Source organism: Artibeus jamaicensis, unplaced genomic scaffold (assembly GCF_021234435.1).
Source record: "Artibeus jamaicensis isolate MK-2021 breed Jamaican fruit bat unplaced genomic scaffold, CSHL_Jam_final contig_797, whole genome shotgun sequence".
Lineage (NCBI taxonomy): Eukaryota > Metazoa > Chordata > Mammalia > Chiroptera > Phyllostomidae > Artibeus > Artibeus jamaicensis.
The window spans coordinates 17,554,253-17,577,355 of NW_026521977.1; the positions used below are offsets into that span (position 1 = coordinate 17,554,253).

The window sequence follows — 23,103 nt, forward strand, 5'->3', positions numbered from 1 at the left end:
ACTCGTCAAGAATGAGGACACTGAAAACGAGAGCAACTAGGAATGATGGTACCCACCTCCCGCCCCAAAGAAACACGAAAGACACTAACCCCAGACTCAGGTGGGTCTTCTCACCTGGGTCCTGCAGACGTCCACCGTCCTTACGTCGCACTTTTCAGCAATACGCCTTGCGATTGGTAGACTCAAGACTGAGATTTCAGTTCTATTGGCTACAAGAGCCTCAAGGAGGCGGGAGTTTGGGGCAGGCTGTGACTGGCCCGCTGCTGGAGAGCCCAGAGTTTCTATTGGATCTCCGCGAGAAGCGCCAAGATGGCGGCAGTGGGGTCTAGTGGCTCCGGCACCGGGAGTACTGGGTCTGTGGCGGCGGCAGCAGCCAGCAAAAACGTCACCAGTTTCCAGAGGAAGGGTCCTAGAGCCAGCGGTACCGACAGCGGCGGCTCTCGACTGGTGTCTATTGCAGGCACACGACCGTCGGTGCGGAACGGACAGCTGCTGGTATCAACCGGGCTCCCAGCCCTGGACCAGCTCTTAGGTCGGTTCAGAACTGAGATCTGGGCTCAACAGAGGGAAAACTTGGGGAGGGGACTTGCTGGGGGAGCTGCCCCGACCTTCCGTCTCTCTGTGGCCCCTTAGTCCTCGGACCTGGAGAGCACAGCCTGGTCTGATAGAGATGGATGGGAGGAGTTGTTGCGTGGAGATGTGTAAATGCTGTTAACTAAACCTGTTCCAGCGCTCCCCGCCCCCCGTTCCTGCCCACCAGCCTTTTTCTAGACTACGAAGAGATCCCGCGTGCTTTTACCTGGGTCAAGGGGGACTATTCATGTTTGGAGACAGTTTGGCTTTCATCTCTAGAATCCCCACCTGGTCTCCCGCTAACCCCAGGTAGTTGGTGGTTTGAGTTAACCCTGCAGAAGTTTATATCATTGTGAGAGCTGGGTTTCGTTATAAAATGCTGGGGGGAAAAAATAACCTCCCGTCTTTCACTGCGAGGCAAGAATTCTTATCTACCGGTTCTGAATCTTTTAACAAACCGTATTGGCTTTAGGAGAATGGATATTAAAGGTTTATGTGAATCCAAAGTAGCTGCAGCCTGTTATTGATAGTGACAGCCATCCCCATGTCTGCATCTGCGTTAAATACGTATATACGCTTTTGATAGATTCTTTTTCTCTGTATTCTTTGCTTCCAGTAGTTACATTCCAAACGATATGTTCCAAGTTCACATTTTAACGAGAAAGAGACATTCAGTTCCTAGTCTTTCCTATATAATCCCAGAAATTTTTTATGACAAGCCGGTTATGAATGTGCTTGTTTTGTGACTGTTCTATTTGAAATAATTGACCGGATTGGATTGGGAGGACAGAGCTTACATGTAAATAAAGATTGTAAATTAGTTAATTCCTATCTGAATGCTGCATCATTAAAAATGGTCCATTTGTATTTCATAACTTTTTAGTAGTATACGATGTGTGTTAGTTAAATCTTGTGCACTTTCATAAAATATTAGAAATGCCATTGCTTGTTCTTGTATTTCACTTGACACTTTATCTCTGTAATTCTTATGTCCCCACCCCACCCCAAGGGTTAATGCAAAGGAAAGTGACAAGACAAGGAACCTGTGAGAAAGAATATGGTCTCTTGGCCTGTTATTTCTTGTCCTTAACTGGATCCTGGTTATTTCTATGTAAATTTATGTATTTTTACCTAATTGTGTCAGGTCTGTTGCCTTCCTATATTGCATGTTACTATAAATAAAAGTGATTCAGAATATTTAGTTAGTAAATATTTATCTCCCCTTTATTTTTCTCTTGTGAACTTGGAAGCTGTTTTCAAGTTTTAAGTTCAAATACAGGATCATGCCCAAGTGGTGTGATTTTATTTATTTATTTATTTATTTATTTATTTATTTATTTATTTATAAAATGGGTGATTACATATGTGTGGTTATATATTTTATATATACTCGTGTGTGTATAAATTCAACGGGGATATGTAATTTCACTCACTTGATCCTGAAACTCTCCAAACAAAAAGGTCACATTTCCCATGTTACACCTTCAGTTCCTCATTAGAATAACGAAATGTGTGTACACAGTTGTTGTTAGAAGATTTTCAGTAAGTTCTTGATTGAAAGAAAAATAACATGCAGGAGAAAAAACTGGGCAAGAAATTATGAAATATGTAGGATAGAACTCTGAAAACAGACTCAGAGATTAAGTGACATGAACAGTCACAAACACAGTGACAGCCTGGACTAATAATCAGGCTCCAGAAGTAGTCGTCTACCAATGCTCCAGCTCTTTCACATTTTTTAGAACTTATTTCAAGTGGTTTTAACCACTTACTGGACCTGGGACTAATGATTTAACTGTAGTCCCTTAAAGTACCCACCCAAAAGTTACCCCAAAGCAACTTCCTCGTGTATTTCTACAGTGATATAAACTCGAGCAGTAATTTCAAAAATTTCCGGATTTGCTTGGGCATGGGAACTCCAGTATTTGACTGTGACAAGCTTTTTGCTAAAAATCAGTGTTCATTAAGATGATTAAAGTAAGTATCTATTTTGGGATATTTTGAAATATTTTTACACATATATAGTTAATTTTCAAAGTGCAAAGAAGTAGAAGTCATAATGGGAGTTACTACACTTAGAGTAATAAATATCTGCAGAAATATTTTAGTCGTTAACTTCTTAGTGACATGTTTGTATTTTGATGTTCTATTTTGTATGGCCCTGTGGAGCAAACCCTTTACATTTGTTTATCATTAAAACAGTATTTGAAAGTGAAACATTTGGTTGCTAATATGTATACACATAGCTATAAGCAAAACATTATATTGTTACTCAAATGTTATTTGACACAGATTGTGACAAGCCTAATATGACCATATTGTGAGAAAATGTAACAAGTACAATATTAGGATGATGAAACTACTGTGACATTGTGATTGTTGCCAAAATATGCATTAAGTGATTACTGTGTAACAAGTAAATACTGTATTGTCACTGCCATTCAGTGCAGTGATATTTTATTACTACCACTGTGACATCATTGTAATTTTAAGCATAGCTGCAAAGTATACTTAAAAGCTATCACACAGGCTAATTGAATGTTAGTCATTTAATGATAAGCTCATATTCCCATTGCTTACTGCAAAAACAAAGTGTTTTATAAATTTGAGAATTCCCTATATCCACATCTTTTAAACATGATCTAATCATATTAAATATTTTTGTTCTGGCAACTTAATTTTGTTAGATATTGATATATATTTCCCAAATGAACTACTTTTCAATTTTTCAGGTTCTGAGATTTCTTAATCCAGTTTCTGAACCCCACTCTTTCAGGAAATTTATATTGTTTGATGATATGATATGTAAATAATCCATTGTTCTTCCAGGAATTTCTAAAGAAAGATTATAGTGGGTAAAATATTCTTGCAGAATTTCTTTTCCTAACATATAAAGTATAGTCCATTTTGGGATCATGATGTCTAATCTGGGGGATTTATCACCCAGCCCCATTCTTCAGAAAGAAACTGGAAGGAAAGATGACTTCAGATTTGACTGGATTAACCTCTTTGCTGTTTAAAATTTACTAAATTTTGGCAGTCAAGTGAATGGCAGGTAGGGATTTGGGGTAAATGATATCCGGGAAAAGTATTCCAAAGAAGCTTGACGGTAGCTGCCATTTTCAACACTGATGTCAAAAAATAAATACTGGTGAGCTTATGTCCTTTACTGCATCTTACTGTAGAGAGGGGGGAGAAGTACACTGAGTTTAGACTATAGAATAATCCTAGTTATGATATTTTAGCAACTAAAATCTGTAGCTTGTTCCTTTGTATTTTTACATAAAATTATTTCATGTGATTTCATTTACATAACTATTGTCACTGTTCATAACATTTTCTGTTTTAATTCCTATATTTGCCAGCCAATAATTGTGATAATCTAGAATTGTCGGGGTGTTTATACTCCTAGAGAAAGAAAAAGTAGACTTATTAGTGAAATAACTGAAATTTGAGGTATGACATTCAGTACTTCAGGAAGGAAAGGGTGTGAAATTGCTTTTTATGTTGCATGTTCCCTAAAATGCTTTCTATGATTTTAAGCAAAACTTGAACTTATTCTTTTATAGAGAGTACTGGGAAGGACTTTGTATAACTCACCATTATCTTTCCTGTTTTCTTTTCCCTTTTATTTTCTCTGACTTTGAAAAAGGAGATGCCCTGGTTGTAAATAAGGTGTTACTTCTCAGCCTTCATATTCTAATATATTAACTTGACCTTATTTACCCCAAATTTATAGCTTCATTAGAGTTTTGTTTTAAGAAGTGTGGGGATTGAATATTTTTCTTTAAAATAATATGGATAAAATAAAATACTAATTTTCTAACTTTACACAAAATTAAAAAATCTTTTTCCTCCTATTTTAAAAGCCATAAAATAGGAAGATATTGGTATTTAATTGCAAGATCTTAAATTTTCTTAGAATGTTTTTAAAGCATTAGATTTTTTCCACTTTAAAGACAAAACACTCATTTTTAATGTAAAACCCTGATAAAATTAATATTTTAAAATACCAAACTCAAAAAAGTATCTTCAAGCTTTCAAACTTGTGTAATCTTACATTTGGATATAATATTCTACCACCTGTATTTTTAGTAAGCTGGAAATAAATATATTTCTAAACAAGGTCTAGAAGTAAAACCAAGTGTTTATTTGCCTTATGACTTAGAAAGTGTCTCGGTAATTTCTGCAAGATACGATTAAAGGGGAGAGGAAGTGGTAAGAAAAAGATCATTTTAGTTCATTGTATGTTTTATCATAAAATAACATGATTGCTTTTTTACCTTGTTATTTACCTGGGAAATATTTTAGTGGACTATAGGGGAAAATATTTCTATTTTAATTGGGAACTATAACTGAAAACTGTTGCTTTTGAAAAGCAACATTAGATAAAATGATTAATGGGTTACTGGTTTTAAAGATACATGTATTAAAAGCCAGTTTGGGTTGAATATATTGTGTCAAAGTATCCTGTTGTGTTTAGTTAGTTAAACTTACACATTTTTGGTGGGGACATGACTACACACTTACTCAAACTTACTCTAGCTTAAAATATACATAGAATTTAAGCATATCAAGTGAGTATATCGAAATACTTTATACAGAGGTATTTGGGGGAAATGTGGTTTTGTCATGCTAAAATCAATTTTGGAAGACCAAAGGTCCTTTGCTGCTATGTACGTGTTAATCATTTTACTTCATAAGCATAGAATAAAAGCTTCATTTAAGAATAATTAATAAGGTAGAGTCATTTTATTCCCATGACCAACCTTTACTAGAACCACTTTTAATTTGAGTCTAGTGGATTTACATAATAGAGGAGGAAAAAAACCGAAATGGCACTTTTGTAAGAGAAGTCCTGATGGGATATTAATTTGCCTGATGAAAGTCACTGAACTGTCTCCCATTTATTTTTTTTGTTTTGAGTAATGAACTTTCCAAACATTAGAATTTTCATGTACTTGAGATTTTAAAAATTTGAGTGGTGGTTTCCGAATTATCAGGAACAGTGATTGTACTATTCTTACAGAAAATTACTTCCTTAGCATAGCCTGATTTACTGTTAAGGCGATCATCTTTTATAAAGCAACAATATGCTTTCAGTGATTCGCTCTAATCAGAAAATTGCCAGAATGGTAAGGGTAGCATTTACTGAGCACCTCCCTGGGCTGCATAAACTAGAATTGCTGCATTCGACTGGGAAACCACTCCTGGGTCTGTTCTCATCACCCCACCATGAATGACATTCACAGAATGTCTTTAATTCTCTAAGTATTCCTTTACACGAAGCCTCAAGAGTTTATATAAATCCCTAATTTGAGAAGACATGAGTGTAGACCCAGGAAAGTTCAGATAACTCTACATCCTTCCTATGAGAAATAGGTTAAGGAAAAAAGACAACTATTTTTCATAGTACCTACTTAAAACTAGACATTGTAGTGTTTGTTTATGTTTATATTTCATCTCCTTAAATATACACAAAACAGTGATTAGGTAGTTAAATGTTTATCTCTGCCTTTCAAGGAAAGTGGGGAAAGAAGGACTTGGAAAGTGTAATTTGAAGTGTTCAAAGTGGATTAAAAAGTTGGTGGTCTGTCTACATGTGGTTTATATACAGCACAGACTGTATAGGTATGCATTTAACCTAATCTTTTCCTAAGGAGACCTTTTTGTTCTGATCTTTTATGGCTGTTAGTATCATATATACTTCAGTTTATATTAAACTTTTAATTTGAAGAGCATTGGAAGTTATCCTATGTATGGCTTTAACTGATATAATGAAGGAACTTATTAATTATAAAATTAAAGTGCTATAGATTTAGTCCTATAACAAATCCAATTAAACATAATATTTTAAAGTACTGGTTTCTTTTTTATTGTTTTCCTCTTTATATCAATTACGAATGTTCTACCTATAGTTTTAAAGTTGCTAAATGTTACATTGTGTTCTATGGGACATGTACATTACCAGATTTTATTTTCTTTTGAAAGCAAAACATTTATGCTACTTACAAATCAAAAAAATAAACTCTGTCCAAGGAACTTTTCATCCTGCTTTTCTATAAAATATTTTTCACTACAAAACTTTTGGGGGGCCCTGGCTGGTGTGGCTCAGTGGATTGTGTGCCAGCCTGTGAACCAGCGAGTCACCTGTTCAATTCCCAGTCAGGGCACACACCGGGGTTGTGGGCCAGGTCCCCAGTAGGGGCACAGAAGCAACCACACATTGATGTTTCTGTCCCTCTTTCCCCTTCCCTCTCCATAAAAATAAATAAATAAAATCTTTTTTTAAGAAAAAGCTTGGGGAGATTTCTCATTAGCCTTCTAATGTTTCTTTGATAATTGTGTGCCTTCCGCCCCTGCCAAACCCCAAAACATTCTAATGACCTTGTCTTCAATTGTCCAACAATGTTGAGTCATCTCATTTTCTTTCAGTTTGTATTCTATTTATTATAACAACATTTGTGTATGAGTACATTTGAAGACTATTTAGACACGTACAGGTGAGACACATCTGTTCTGCCTGCAGACAATGCTTGGTGCGCTGGTGGGCTCTGTGACAGGTCCCTTACCTGGGTACCTCAGGGCTGGGGACCAGTGTGGTCTGCAACAGATGAATTCCTAACACACTCCTGACTCTTCTCAGGCATGAGCTCCCTTAACACTCCTTACCAGGTGTGAAGTAGGATAAGCCCATTTTGCAGATCAGAACACGGAAGCATCAAGAGCTATATTAACTGGCCAAAACAGGAAGCTAGTGATTAGAACATGAGTTAGGTGTGGGTTACCCCAAAGCCCGTGTTTTTATTTGAATTGAGTTGATTGGGGTGACATTGGTGAATGAAATTACATAGGTTTCAGGTGTACGGTTCTATAATACATCATCTGTTCATGGTATCGTGTGCTCACCACCCCAAGTCAAGTTTCCCATCACTACTTATCCCCCACTTCCCTCTTCTGCCTCTGCCCCCCCAATAATGAGTAGTTTCTTTGAAATTATACTTTAAGTACATTTCATATTTTTACTTTAAAGGGAACTTGTCTTTGTGACATTAATTACAAACAATATAAATGTTTTAAACAAAATAGTTGAAGATTGTTGTCTTTAGTGTAGTTCTAGTTTCCTAAAGCTTGATTTTAAATTGATTTTTGATGAATCATTACTGAATTACATGTTCATGATATTTAAAAGAACATGTATTATTTAAAATTTATTTTTGTGATTATGACTTTTGTTTAAAATGACAAAAAAATGTTTATTTTAAATTCTAAGTATAGAACATGTCCAGACTTTGTGTATATTATTCATAATGAAAAAAGAATCACTTTTAATTATCAGAGGTTTTTCTCTCCAAGGCTTATTAGATTTGAGAATAAATATGGAATTTCTAGTATAATAACCTTTATTTTCTTTGTTATACTTCTATAGTAGTTAAGTTACTGTGCACATTTTGGTCTTGGCTACTGAGTTAATTTATTAAGTGCTAAATATAACATTATTAGAATGATTAACCACAGTTATGTTGAATGCTGCATGGTCCTATCACAGGAGAATGGAGGCTTGTACAGTGTATTATGAAAGTAATTGTAATGTGTGGAGTGTAATTACATACAATATATAATTATTTCATAATAGCACCTTAAGCAAAGTATTGCAAAGGTAATTAAAATGTTGTTTTCAACAGCAATTTTAAAGTTATTGGAAACCTGTCCTTTTTAAGGCTTAACTTTTATGCTAAAAGTAATGTGAAAATGCAAATTAATTAATTATTCTTGGTTTTGTTTTATTTCAGGAGGAGGTTTGGCTGTTGGAACAGTTCTTCTGATCGGTTCGTATAGCATACATACTTGCTCTTCCTGGTCATTTTTGTATATAATGATTTTGTTGTATATAATGATTTTGAAGGGTTTTCCTATTCTGAAAATAACTCTGTGAGATATTAAGGTAAAATAAAGAGGAATTGCCTTATTTTAATTTAAATTAAACTTGAAATAAATTAGGCAAGTATATCTTATAATGCAGCTCTTACAATTAAAAAATATTCACAGGGTATTGTCTTCCATTTTTTAAAAGAAGACTAAAATTAATGCCGATTGATATTTGGGAAGTTGATTTGTTAATAAGTCCATTTTATATATATGTCAGATTTTCATCATTGTTTTTTTGTTGAAAGAAAAATAATAGACTGATACATCATTTTTGTTCACCTTCAAAGGTACAATGGTTTTTATTTAAGTACACATTCATAATTCTATTTGTCTTATTTTTTTAGTTTAGAGTAGAGAATCTTGGTATTGAAATAAACCTTGGCAGTTACATAATCAAAGCTCCCATCTAGCTACCAGTCACTTTTCCGTAATTAATGTTTAATTCATCTACCTGGAACAGATTTTTTGTTCCTGGTTTTGAGCTCTGATATAATGCAGAGTTAATCTATCTACTCCTTCACTTGACACGCTTTTTTTATTTTTAGACATGACACTCTTAACATATTCAAAAATAACTATTTTATTACCTCAAATCCTCTAAATTTCTAAACATAGATTTTTAAAAATATATTTTATGGATTATGCCATTAGTTGTCCTATTTCTCCCCTTCATTCCCCTCCACCCCCTCTCCCACCATTCCCCTTCTTTTAGTTTATGTCCACATGTCTCAAGTTCTTTAGATTCTATCTTTCCCATACTATTCTTGCCCTCCCCCCATCTGTTTTCTACCTACTGTCTATGCTACTTATTCTCTGTACCTTCTCCTCCTCCCACTCCCCTGTTGCTAACCCTCCATGTGATCTTCATTTCTACGGTTCTGCTCCTGATCTAGCTGTCCTATTAGTTTGCTTCTGTTTTAGGTGTGGCTCTTAATAACTGTGAGTTTGCTGTCCTTTCACTGTTCATATTTTTTATCTTCTTTTTCTTAGATAAGTCCCTTTAACATTTCATATAATAAGGGCTTGGTGATGCTGAACTCCTTGAATCTGATCCTATCTGAGAAGCACTTTATCTGCCCTTCCATTCTAAATGAAAGCTTTGCTGGATAGAGCAATCTTGGTTGTAGGTCTTTGGATTTCATGACTTGGAATGCTTATTTCCATCCCCTTCTTGCCCGTAAGGTCTCTTTTGAGAAGTCAGCTAACAGTCTGATGGGAGCTCCTTTGTAGATGACTGTCCCCTTATCTCTTGCTGCTTCTAGGATTGTCTCCTTCCTTTTAATTTTAGCTAATGTAATTATGATGTGCCTTCGTGTGTTTCTTCTTGGGTCCACTTTCTTTGGGACTCTGAGATTCTTGGACTTCCTAGAAGTCTATTTCCTTTGCCAGATTGGGGAAGTTCTCCTTTATTATTTATTTCAATAAGTTTTCCACTTGCGGCTGTTCCTCTTTCCCTTCTGGTACCCCTATAGTTTGGATGTTGGAACGTTTAAAGATGTCCTGGAGGTTCCTAAGCCTCTTCTCAGTTTTTTGAATTCTTGTTTCTTCCTTCTTTTCTGTTTGGTTGTTTCTTTCTTCCTTCTGGTCCACTCCCTTGATTTGAGTCCCCGTTTTCTTTCCATCACTATTGGTTTCTTGTGCATTTTGATTCATTTCACTTAGTGTAGCCTTCATTTTTAAATCTAATTTGTGACCAAAATCAGCCAGTTCTGTGAGCAGCCTGATCACCAGTGTTTTGAACTGTGCATCTGATAAGTTGGCTATCTCTTGGCCACTTAAAAGTATTGGCTTTGGAGCTTTAATTTGTTCTTCCATTTGAGCCATAATTTTTTGGTCTGGTCGCACCTGTTACTAATGAGGGGTGAGGGGCGGAGCCTTAATTGTTCACCAGGGTGGGGCAACCCAGTCACTGGGTTGTGATGCTGTATGTGGGGGAAGGGTCAGAGAGGGAACAATGGTGCTTACTTCACTCTCTCCCAGATTTCAGTCTCCTCTGCCACTTCCCACAAGCAAATCAGGCCCTTCTGGTGCTGGTTCCCGGGTGGGTGGGCTTGTGTACATCCTGGGATGTACAAACTCTCCTGTGAGGCTGGGAGTCTCTCCCAGCACCTCAACCCCCACAGGTGTTTTCAGTCAGTGCTTTTAGGCTTTATTTCCTGATGCTGGGGCCCTGGGTTGCAAGATCTGTCTCACCGCCCATTTTCACCTGATTCATCTATGCAGGAATGTATGTTTGCGGTCAGCCAACTGCCTTGTGCCCTCACTGGGTCTGCTCTTTTCCTCCCCGCACCCGGGTCCACCAACCACCGCTTTTTCCTGCCACAACTCCTCTCCACTGGCCATTGACTCCACCCCTCTTACCAGTCTGGATGAATGGTTCATTGTTGGACTTTCATACAGTTCAATTTTTTGTCTGTTCTGGTTGCGTTTTTGTTTCTAAATCTTTGTTGTCCTGAAATTTGGTTGTGCAAGGAGGCACAGTGTTACCACCTACGCGTCCATCTTAGCCGCAAATCAGAAACTATTTTTTAAAAGATTTTATTTATTTATTTTTGGAGAGGGGAAGAGAGGAAGAAAGAGATAGAGAGAAACATCAATGTGTAGTCCCCTACTGGGGACTCGGCCCACAACCCAGGAATGCGACCTGACTGGGAATCAAACTGGTGACCCTTTGATTCTCAGGCCAGCACTCAATCCACTGAGCCACACCAGCCAGGGTTGAAAACTATTTATCGTAGTAAGATAGAGGCAGTCATGGAGTATTTTGAGCGTAAAGACATATTATGAGGGGTATACTGTAGGAATAAAGTACAAACTTGATCTGGTGGAAGTACCCATTGTCCTAATCTAAACATAAAATGATGTTTGCTACTACACTTCTAAAACTTTAATCACAAATATACTACCGTATTTTGATGGGTTAACTACACTGCCTAACTTTCTATTTCTGCATTTCATTATATATATATTATACTTTAATTTTTTCGCTATACTTACACTACTCTGATATGAAATGCCATTGCCCTACACTTTTGATTGATTTCAACATTGATTTCTACTTCTCTGCTACATAAATGTGTGGGAGACAGAGACCCAGGAGGTAGAATGATCCCCAGATTTTGGGGCTCAGAAAGTTTGGAGTTAATACCATTGGGTATGTCAGGAAAGGAGGAGAATGAACAGATATTGAGGTAAAGTAACTTTACCTCAATAATAAGTAACTTTACCTCAATAATAAGTAACTTTATGTTCCAAGTAGTTCTACCTAGTAGACAGTTGAATATTTGGATAATAAATTTAGGCTAGAGAAAAATGCTTGGGATGTCTCACATTATTTAACTAATATCTTTGTAAACATATTTTTGGATGAAGTTATATGCATGTATTAGAATGCTCAGGTTTATGACACCCTTCAGGCCATCTTTAGTGGATCTCTTAATTCCCTGACATCACATGCAAATTTGTGTATGGCTGTGTGTATTTTTCAAGTGGCATATATAACTTGCATCAGATTCTTAGAGTGGTCTGGGACTCCAAAAGAGTCTAAGAACAACTAGAGTCAAAGGGAAAGCAAGTCAAAAATCTAAAGCCTGGGTACATTATTATTTAAGAGATAGATAAAGGGAAAACAAATCCATGAAAGAGGTTAAGGTCCTTAACCTCCGGACTCAGATGCCCCAACTGAGATCATGCTGCTGCTGTTTCCTAGCTGTGTCACCTTAAACAAGCTGCTAACATCCTCCGTGCCTTAGTTTCTTTACTTCTATAAGATAGAGATTAATAACATTGATCTTCTAAGGTTATTATGAGGATTAAATGAGGTAGTGCAGGAGAAGTACATTGCACTGTTTAACATAGTTCCTGGTTAATAAGATTAGTTACTTACTATTTTTAGTAGGATATTGAGTTCCTGAGGATTGAGGACTAGCCCAAAGTGAGGAAAAGAAGACAAAGGTTTAAATCCCCCCTTTCCCACAATTGGAGTTAGGTACCTCTTGCAGGCCCAATGAACTAGCACAGCTGCTTCCCCATAATTCCACCACCATCACTGCCTTACCAGGCAGTACAACAAGGATTGGAAAGAGCAGGATCGCAGCATTCGTAGTAAAAAGTGACCCCTCACTCAGGCAGGTAAGAGGGTACAATGCCAGGAACATCGGTCATAGATGTTGAGGATGCTTGCAAAGCACAGAGACTGGCATTTTGGTTCCCCAGCTGATTGCTTACTGAACTTCTGAACCCACAAGCCTATTAGTGAGTAGTACGTGTTGTGTTTCCCAAGTCTGATGTAGAAAGGGGAAAGGAGGCCTGCTCAAAAAAAATGGTGTAAACATCTGAAATGATAGTGATAACTAACATTTCCAGAGAAGAAATTGAATATGAATAGGTCAGCCCCTCAAAACCCCAGATTCTGCCCCTTCGAATGGTGTTTTAGTCGCAGATGGGACCAGAATGAAACAGAGCGCTACCCACGAAAACCACACGTATCACCTGCATGGAAACCACCACAGCTCCATACGCTGCAAGCAGCAGGTTTGACTAGACCACATCAGAGTAAGGCTGTGGGCATCTCTCTGCCTACACCAGAGAGCTAATTATGTAAGTTGACTTCCACTGCTTTTCCCCATCCCTGCCTCCCCAATTATATAACTAGGACTTGAAGAGACAACGTTGGGAAAGAGGTACTTTAGAACTTTTTCCCCCTTAGAACCCCTCTGCCACATTAAGACCTTCAAGCCATACGCTTAGTTTGCACTTCAGGAGGTGTAGGAAAAGCTCTGCATTAAATGTTAAAGTTGTATGTTTGACTGTTCTGAGTTTTGATCATTGGAACCGGTGGTGAGAAAATTAAGGAATCAGCTGTAGATGTCATTAAGAGATGAGAAAAGGAAGATTTTCACAGCATCGTGGAAAGTAATGACTTGAAAAAAGAAATAAAACCACTTCATGTTTTTATACTAAAGAACTGAGTGCTGTATATAAACTGTTTACACATATAGAATAAAGATTAGCTAAAGAAACAGCAAAACTGAGAGCAAGAAGTGTCTTAACAGGGGATATGGGTGGGGATGAAACGTACACTTCCAACAAGAAAATTGTCCACACTAATAACTACATTAAACAAATGAAGTACAGTGAAGATTTAAAAGTGTCCAGGAAATTGGATAATTAGGAAGTCATTGTTGACTTTGAGGGCAGTCTCAGTGGAATGATAGGAGCAGCTCATTTGGACCCTGAAGTAGGGAAACAAGCATATTCCTGTTCCTTCTGTCCTCTGGGCTTCATCCTGCCCCTTGGGGGCCTAATGAGCAAGTGTAATTCCATTTCCATGTGACAGCCTATCAAATACGTGAGGACAGCTCCCTTGCGTCCCTTGGGTCTCTTTTCCTTCAAGCTAAATATCTCATTTCTCATGCTCATGAGTCCCTTTACCACCCTGGCCACACCTTTCTGAAGATACTTCAGTTTGTGTAAATACCCAAATGAAGTCTATTACTGTCAGTCTAGTTGACTACTAGAGTACATGAAGACAGTCATCTCTCAACCTGGGAATTAGACTGTTAATTCTGGCCAAACTGCATTGCTTTTTGGCAGTTCTGTCACATCATTATCATTTTTGCTTGCCCAGCATTATGGGGATTCACCAAATAGATTAATTAAATGCTTATTTTACAACCTCCAAATCTGTTTCACAAATTGGTAATTTTTAGCTTGACAATCCCTAAATAGGTGATGTTTCTCCTATTATTTTTTGTGCCTCGTATAGGAGCATTTGAAAAATACAGAGTTGATAGCTGTCATGGTGCATGTGCCTGTGTTACGGTGTGCTTTCGGCAAACTACCATAGATCTGGCTAACTTACAAGACAGAGATGGATTTTTGTTTGTTGTTCTTTCCCTTAATTAATTCTACAAATATTGACTAGATGCTATACTATGTGCCCAGTACTAGGGTTTTACCAATAAGAAGCATTCTCTGCCCTGAGATCTTGTAGCTTGGTGGGAAAATTTCACTCATGCATATTAAATGCTACTATAGGAGTTAACACGATGCTTCAGATGACTGTGATCTTCTCACCCAGCCTTGGGAAAAGCTTCTTCAAAAAGTGGGGCCACCTGTTCTGGGCCTGGGAGGATTTAAGGGAGTAAGCTAGCCAAAAGGCGAAGTAACGTAGGCAACAGTCCAAGGTTAAGATGCAGTACGACGACTGACTAGAGGTAGTAACGTAAGCTATGAGTGTACATGAGGTCAGTAGGGACTGTATGGAAGTAAGAAAAAAGTCAAAACCCTCTTCATTTTAGAGCCAGGTAGAAAAAAGGGGGACTCTGCCATTTAGTTTAGTTGCTTATTGTCACTCCTCACTAATGATAAATCACCCAGTGTTTTTTTAATTATCTCTAGTAAGTTTCACTAGTATATGCAATATTTGTCTAATATAGTTAGTTCATTTTCTTACTGAGTATTATAATATATCCTTAGTTTTCAAGTAATTATTTACTTTTCTAATTACAATACTTGTCAAGCCATAATCATGTACATTTTAAAGGAAAAATGTGACTGTTACACCACTTTTAACAAAATATTTTTATGCACATTGACTCTGCTCTTGGGCCTGTGAGCCTGTAGACCAGGTTAAAGGATTTAGTTCTTTCTCCCAAGAGCAGTGAGAAACCACTGAAAAGTGTTAAACAGGGAAGTGGCACGATGCTCCGGTTTGTCTTTGTAGGGTAACTACTATGTAGAAGGAAGATTACAGTGGATGCAAAGAAATAAGTTAGAGGCCATTGCAGTTTTCTAGGCAAGAGTTGTTGGTAACAACATGTTGTTTATGTGGAGGGAAGTGGTTAAATTCCAGAAATACTTTGAAAAGAAATTTAATAGGACTGTACAGATGAGCCAAGGAGTGGGTTGGTGAGAGAGAGAAAAAAGGTTTCAAGAATAGATCCTAATTTTCTAAAAACTGAAAGAGGATTGTATTTGGTGGAAGGAAATAATGTTACTAAGTTTAATTTGGACATGTGTGGAATTGGAGGCACCTGTACTTCTATATTTAATAGTAACAAAAGCCTAAGTAAATTATGGTATATACTGGAATATTGTGCAGACTTATACATGATAGTTACAAAACTATGAGCATGTGAGATTAAGTGGAAAAAAGTAGGATTCAAAATTCAACAATGATAATAACCATGTAAGAAGACATCCACAGAAAAGTACTAGAAGGAATTAAAACAAAATTAGCAGTCATTTTATGGGGGTGCACGTGATTGGTGAATTTAAAAAAGATCACATTTTTTATGTTGTGAAAATATCAACTTTAGAAATGAAAAATTTTAATATCAGGTATGTTACTTACATCACTGATTTATAATGACCTTGGTTTATATGATTGCTTCTGTAAACTGATTTAAAGGTAACTTTAAGATAAAATTAATTCTTTTTTTTAAACATGACCTTCTATTTTGTTCTAACATAGAGTGGAAATTCTTAGTTAGATAAAATGCACATTTTTCCCAGTGTGATCAATGGACAGTGCCTGACACCTTGTCACCACGCCTACATTTGGGTCTCGGGTCTCCACCTGTCAGCTGTAAGCTGCACAAAGACACAGTGAAAGCAATTTTCTCTTCCTTTGCACAAAAAAACCTCATGAAATGCTCCTAAATCCACATGAAGCCCATTTTGTGTCTTTTAGTTTTGTAGATATTAATTTTCACTTGTGATGAGGATAGTAGTAAAGAACTAACTGTATTCTTTAACATATGAAATTAAACTTCGTATAAACTATATTTTTGATCATGGATCAGCTCTAATACACTGTGTTGAGAAGACTTATAAACAAGTTACCACCTGGTGTTTTAGTTGTAACTTAGGAAACCAACTTTATTTACTGAATTGTAAATACAATAAAATGGATTCATTTTAAGTGTATATTTTAGTGAGTTTTGGTACATTTGTATACTCACGCAACCGCCACAATTAAGAACAAACTGACAGTGACCAGAGGGGAGGTGGAAGGGGGTAAAGGGGGGAAGGAGGAGAGGTTGTCAGGAACGGGTATAAAGGACACATGGACAACACCAAAGGGGTAGGATCGAGGGTGGAGGTGAGGATGGCTGGGGTTGGGGAATGCGGGGGGTGGGGGATGGAGACGACAATAAAAAAATTAATAAAAAAGAAATAAGTGTAGAGCTAGTTTATGCACATATTTTGTTAAAGTTATCCAAAATATTTCATGTTCTTGGAATCAACTGTAAAAGAATTTTTTAAATTTCAGTTTTTAGTACTTGTTAATAGTTTTTAGAAGTACAATAGATTTTTATATTTTGACTTTTCATGCTACAACCAGATAGACTTGACTTACTCTTCCTACAAGTTTTTGGTATATTCCTTAAGATATCCTACCTAAGTGATAGTGTCTGCATGTGAAAACCAATTTACTTTATGTTTTCCAATCTGTATGCCTTTCGATTCTTTTTCATAGCTCATTACATGGCTGAGACCTTCTTGAAAGGTATTGATTAAAAGTGTTGAGAGTGGATATTCTTTTCATTGTTCCCAGCCTCAGAAAAAAAGTATTCCATTTTACTATTCTGTTTTCTATAAGTTTATAGTATGTTTATATTACTGGGTTTTATTTTTTGATAATTTAAGGATTATTTTCATATGTGTTTATGAGGCATTTTAGTCTGTAACTTTCTTTTCCTGGGATGTCTTGGTCTAGTTTTGGTATCCAGGTTTAATGGCATTAGAAAATGGGTTCTGAAGTGTTTCCCACCACCCTTTTTCTCTGAAAGAGTATTTGTAGGGTTGATCTAATTTCTTCCTTAAACAGTCTGTAGTTTTTTAAAGTCAATGTCTAGCTTAGGTATCAGAATAATAGTGGACATACAAAGTTAAGAATAGTGAGTTAAGAATAGTTTCTCTGTTTCCTTTTTTTTTTTTTTTTAGTTTGTTTAGAATTAGTGTATATCTAACATAAATATTTGCTTGAGTTTAAGGGAAGCTTCCTGTGCCTAAAGTTTTTGTGCATGGGTAGAGATGGTAATTTTTATTATGAATTTAATTTTGGTTTCCTGCTTCTTTTGTCATACTTGATTATCTGTATCCTTCAAGGAATTTTTTTATTTCTCCTAGTTGTGAAATTTTTTGACATAAGTTTATAGTACTTATTTTGATGCTTTCAATGTTTGTAAGATCTTTGGTGAAATCTACTTCATTCTCAGTTCTGATAATTTGTGTTTTTCTCTTTTTTCATTTGGTCAGCCTAGGTGGGGTTATCAGTAAGGGTTACTGACCTTTCCATAAACCAGCTCAGTGTCCCATTCCTCTCTTTCTCTCTCTCTGTTTGGTCCAAATTTTCATTAGCTGATTTTTTCTACTTATTATTTCTTTGCATCTTCTTTGTTTTAATTTTAGGACCTTATCCTGTAGCTTATTAAAATGAAACTTAGTGCATTGATTTGACCTATTTTATTTTCTAATTAAGAGCTTAAAGCTATACATTTTCTTGTATGGTCAGCTCTAGCTGTTTCTCAAAACTTTTTTTTAAGTATTTCATTTATTTATTTTTAGAGAGGGGGGAGGGGAAGGAGAAAGAGTGGGAGAGAAACATCAATGTGTGGTTGCCTCTCATGTGGCCCCTACTGGGGACCTGGCCTGCAACGCAGGCATGTGCCCTGACCAGGAACTGAACTGGCAACCCTTTGCTTCACAGGCCCATGGTCAATGTACTAAGCTACACCAGCCAGGGCTCAAAACTTTTTATATATTGTATTTTTATAACCATTTAGTTCAAAATATCTTCTGATTTTCTTTTTTATTGTTTTTGATCTGTAGTTACTTAGAAATGTGTACTTAGATTTTAAGATATTTGGAGTTTTCTAGCTATCTTTTTATTATTGAATTCTAATTGTATTCCATCATAATTTGAAAACTATTCCATCATAGTATGAAAACATACTCTAAGGGTTTAATGTTTTGCACTACATTGAAACTTGTTTATTGGATTAACATTGTTTATGGTGCAAGTTCTAGATGCATTTACAAAAAAAAACTTTTTTCTGAAACTGTGATGCAGTCAGATTAAGGTGGTTGATGAGGTTGTTCATATTTTCTATTTTCATAATGATTTTTCTCTGTAGTTTTTCTTTCAAATACTAAAATATGTATGATAAAATCTCCAAATATAATTTATTTCTATCTTTTCTTAGTCCTGTCAGTTTTTCTTTAAACAGTTGTCTTTTTTAAGAATTTCAAAGAAAAAAATAATTTATCTGCTTACATGCATATATAACTATGCACATACATGATCACAGTGTTTTGTAATGTCCCATATATTTATCATTATTTGTATTCTCTTTTCCTTCCTATAAATACAAATTACCATGTTGTGTCACTTTCTTTTAGCTTTTAATGATCGGTAGTACTCGTCTGCTGTAGATAATTGCCTCTGTTTTCTCCTCAGTTTTTTAATATGTTTTGTGAACTTACAACTTTTGGTTAAGTTGTGTTTGGTTTTCAGCTCTTTGAATATATAACTACCATTTCTTATGGCCTTCATTATTTTGGGTGAGAAATCAGTGTTAATCATATTGCCATACCCCTGTATGCCACGTCATTTTCCCTTGCTGCTTCCGAGGTTTACTCTCTATCCTTGGGATTTAGCAATTATGAACCTTGTATTTGACTTTCTTTGCATTTACCCTAGTAGAGGTTTCTTGTGCTTTTTTGGGTCTGTAACTGAATGTTCTCATCATATTTGGGAAATTTTTAGCCATATTTTGGCCATCACTTTTTAAAATATTGTTTTTGCTTGTCTCTCTTTCTTAATGTCTGAGACTCCAATTAAACATTGGTCGGACTTCTCTGTATTGCTCCTCATGTCTCTGGAGTTCTATTTAGCTTTCTTAATTTGCTTCTCTGTGATCTTCAGATTGCAAAATTTCTGTTGACTGCCTTCAGGTTTATTCTTTTATTTTCCCTTCCTCTATTTTTAATCTACTCATGAGATCACCAAGTACATTTTTTACTTAAAGAATCATGATTTTAAGCTCTAAATTTTCTATCTGGTTTGTTTTTATAACTTTCATTTCTGTTAATATTTTTGTTTACTTATTAATACCATATTTTACAATACCTATGATACATTTTTGTTAATTCTTTGAACATATTTATAACTTCTTTGAAGTCTTTGTCTTTTAAATTCAGCTTTTGAGGCCATTTGAAATCAGTTTCTTTGGATTGTGTTTTCTTTAGTATGGATCACATTCAGTAATTTTTGGTTGAAATCTGCACATTATAAATTATGCATTGTAATGATTCAAAATTCCATTATGTTCTTTTGAGGATTCCTAGATACTTAACTTCCCTTAGATTAAATTATTTACTCTCACTTAAGTATACTCTGCAGCAGATAATATCTCTACCCATTTTTCCACCTTTCAAATGTTGCTTTTTCAGCCTTGTCAAAGAGGATTTTTCATTGCAATCAAAGTTTACTCAACAGCCAAATATATGTACAAAATGTATACCCAGATTTGGGAGATTATACTTTCTATGCTCCTCAGCACTGAATTCTGTCCCCTGACACCTCAAGTCAACAGACTTCAGCTTTTTATAGTACAAGATTGTGCTCTAGATTAGGAAAGCAGACCTTCAAAAGAGCAGCAAATTTGCAAATCTCATGTGATTCAGTTATGCCATTCAACTTTATCCCATTCTCTTTTTCTTGCTTACTTAGTGGTCAACTAGGGATCTGGGCACAGTCAATAAACTTTCTGGATCTCTGTTCCAGGATTTTCCCCCAAAATGTTCACCTGTTTGACAACACTAAGCTCCATCTGTATTCTGCCAACTCAACCTGGAAGGGACATGTCTTAATGCCTCCAGAGCTAAGAGAGGTTGGGAGCACTTTAGGCACAAAAGCCTGTCTTAATAACTGTGAGTTTGCTGTCCTTTCACTGTTCATCTTTTTTATCTTCTTTTTCTTAGGTAAATCCCTTTAACATTTCATATAATAAGGGCTTGGTGATGATGAACTCCTTGAATTTGGTCTTATCTGAGAAGCACTTTATCTGTCCTTCCATTCTAAATGAAAACTTTGCTGGATACAGCAATCTTGGTTGTAGGTCTTTGGTTTTCATGACCTGGAATACTTCTTTCCAGCCCCTTCTTGCCTGTAAGGTCTCTTTTGAGAAATCAGCTGACAGTCTGATGGGAACTCCTTTGTAGGTGACTGTCCCCTTATCTCTTGCTGCTTCTAGGATTCTCTACTTCATTTGAATCTTGGCTAATATAATTATGATGTGCCTTGGTGTGTTCCTTCTTGGGTCCACACCTAAAAGAAAAGCAAACTAAGAGGACAGCTAGATCAGGAGCAGAACCATAAAAATGGAGACCACATGGAGGGTTAGCAACGGGAGTAGAAGGAGAAGGGGGGAGAAGGTATAGAGATTAAATAGCATAGACGATGAGGAGAAAATAGACAGTGGGGAGGGCAAGAATAGTATGGGAAATATAAAATCTAAAGAACTTGTGACACATGGACATAAACTAAAGGGAATGGTGGGGGAGGAGGTGTGCAGGGGGAGGGGAATGAAGGGGGAGAAATGGGACAACTGTAATGGCATAATCAATAAAATATATTAAAAGAAAAAAAGATATATGAAGAATTAAAAATAAAAAATAAAAAGAAAAGCCGGTCTTGAAATTCTTGCATGGTCGTGATTATCTTTCCAAACAAAACAGCTCTGGTTGCTGCCTGATTTTCATTGCTCTCCAGTGCCCTCAATGATTATTTTTAATGATATTTTATCCAGGTTTTATAATTATAGCTGCAAGAGGTTTTGCAGAATGCTATAATTACCACAAGTTCAAGCTTTCTTAAGAATATTTTTAACAATGTGATTTTTACAAACATTAGTGATGTCTGACATATTATAGAAATTCAATTAGTATTTGTTGGCTAAATTAATAATGACTACTTTCTTTTTAGATAGTAAAATAAATTTACCTTTGTCTCTTGTTTGTGTTGAGTTCTAAGTATTAAGGGAAAGAAAACATATAAAAGTATGGGCATGTAACTTATCAGTAATATTAAGAGAGTAAAATATATTCAAGTTGTCATTCTGTCACAAAACCTCAGAAATATAACTCATTTTTGTCTACAAAACCTGATTTCCATTTTTCATTAAAATTCAGAAAGAAAGAAGGATGAGGGAATAATGGAAGGTAAATTTTATAAACTAATTTGTAAGAAAACATTTAGTACAAATTTACAAAGTAATTATCAAATTTAAACCTTCAAATTTAAATTATTATTGAATTTAAAATCTAAAACCAAGCTATAGGATAATACTATCTTTACAGCTATTGTAAATATTAATCATCAGGCTGTATACACTAAGTGCCTAATTATTGGGACATGAAAGAAATGTGGTATGAGTTTACAAAATGGTTGGAAAGCAATAATGGTCATTTTAAAGTGCAGTGCCTGAGACAATCTTAGTAAAGGAAAAGAATTTCTGATTTCTTTGATGTTATCATACAAAATCCTTTAAATTTCCTGGTTAGCAGAGGTGGTATAGACGATGGAGAGTGTTTGATAGTCAGGAAGTCTATTAAAAGTACCTGTTTCTCGTTGACTATCAAGATAAGTCTCTTAGCCTATCTGTGCCTTAGGAAAACATGATTATTGCCCCATATCATATACCTGTTTTAAGGAGAAAAATTGTAAAAAACACCTGAGTGTGCTTGGTATATGGTAAGGTTCTGACTATAATTGTTTTTCTTTTTTACAGAAGAGGATAAATATAATGTTTATTCTCCATTGCTCTTCAAGTATTTTCTGGCAGAAGGAATCATCAATGGACATCCTTTGTTGGTCGCATCTGCAAAAGAAAACCCTGCTGACATTTTACAGGTATAGAATAGAGCACATTCTATATATTCAACATTGCATTTTGAACAATTTATGAAGAAATATTTGTGTATATAGAGAGAGGGAGAAAAAAGTTAAGGCATATCAACAAAAATTTTGCAATCTGAAGAATATAGAAAATAAAACTTAAGAAAATTGAAGGGAACTCTAGAAACATGTGGAGAAATAGAGAGATCCAACCAATGTTTAATTGGAGCCCTAGACATTGAGAACAGAAAGAAGCAGAAATAATATTTAAAGAACTATCTCAAAATGCACTAATGGGACTATACGTACATTTTTTTTTTCTTAAAGAATCGTATCAAGTTTATTTAAACATATATTTTTATTTTTAAATTAGTGTTCTTTAACAATTTTTTAACTTAAATCAGAAGTAGAGAAGAGGTGAATAAGCTTTTAAGAACTGACAACAAATAAACTTATAGTGATGGTCATGAGAGAACTGGGTAAGAAGTCAGGTTGATTCCTGGTCAGGGCATGTGCCTGGGTCGCAAGTTCAGTCCCTGATCAGGGTGTCTGGGGTGAGGGGGCAACCAGTCAGTGTTGCTGTCTCACATTAATGTCTCTCTCTCTCTCTCTCTCTCTCAGATTGATAAGCATGTCCTCATGTGAGGATTTAAAAATTGTTTAATGATTTATTTTTAACTTTTAATTTGATC

The 23,103-nt window shown here is 35.8% G+C and overlaps 2 protein-coding genes across 7 annotated transcripts in view; one reads left to right on the forward strand and one right to left on the reverse strand.

Moving 5' to 3' along the window:
* The window catches only part of IMMP1L (inner mitochondrial membrane peptidase subunit 1), a 55,002-nt gene extending 54,826 nt beyond the window's left edge, over window positions 1-176 (reverse strand). For 2 of the 4 annotated variants that reach the window (XM_053672938.1, XM_053672940.1), the window contains exon 1: window positions 115-176. The gene's annotated coding sequence lies outside the window, so the exon portion shown is untranslated. Of the gene's footprint in view, window positions 1-56 lie in introns of all 4 variants that reach the window. The other 2 variants (XM_053672939.1, XM_037126658.2) reach the window with 2 other exon arrangements.
* A 113-nt stretch (window positions 177-289) lies between these two features.
* ELP4 (elongator acetyltransferase complex subunit 4) overlaps window positions 290-23,103 on the forward strand; it is a 194,590-nt gene continuing 171,776 nt past the window's right edge. For all 3 annotated transcript variants that reach the window (XM_037126657.2, XM_053672937.1, XM_053672936.1), the window contains exons 1-3: window positions 290-532; window positions 8,367-8,402; window positions 22,305-22,426. In XM_037126657.2, coding sequence (XP_036982552.2) covers window positions 310-532; window positions 8,367-8,402; window positions 22,305-22,426 — 381 coding nt within the window. In that variant the 5' untranslated portion in view covers window positions 290-309. The remainder of the gene's footprint in view (window positions 533-8,366; window positions 8,403-22,304; window positions 22,427-23,103) is intronic.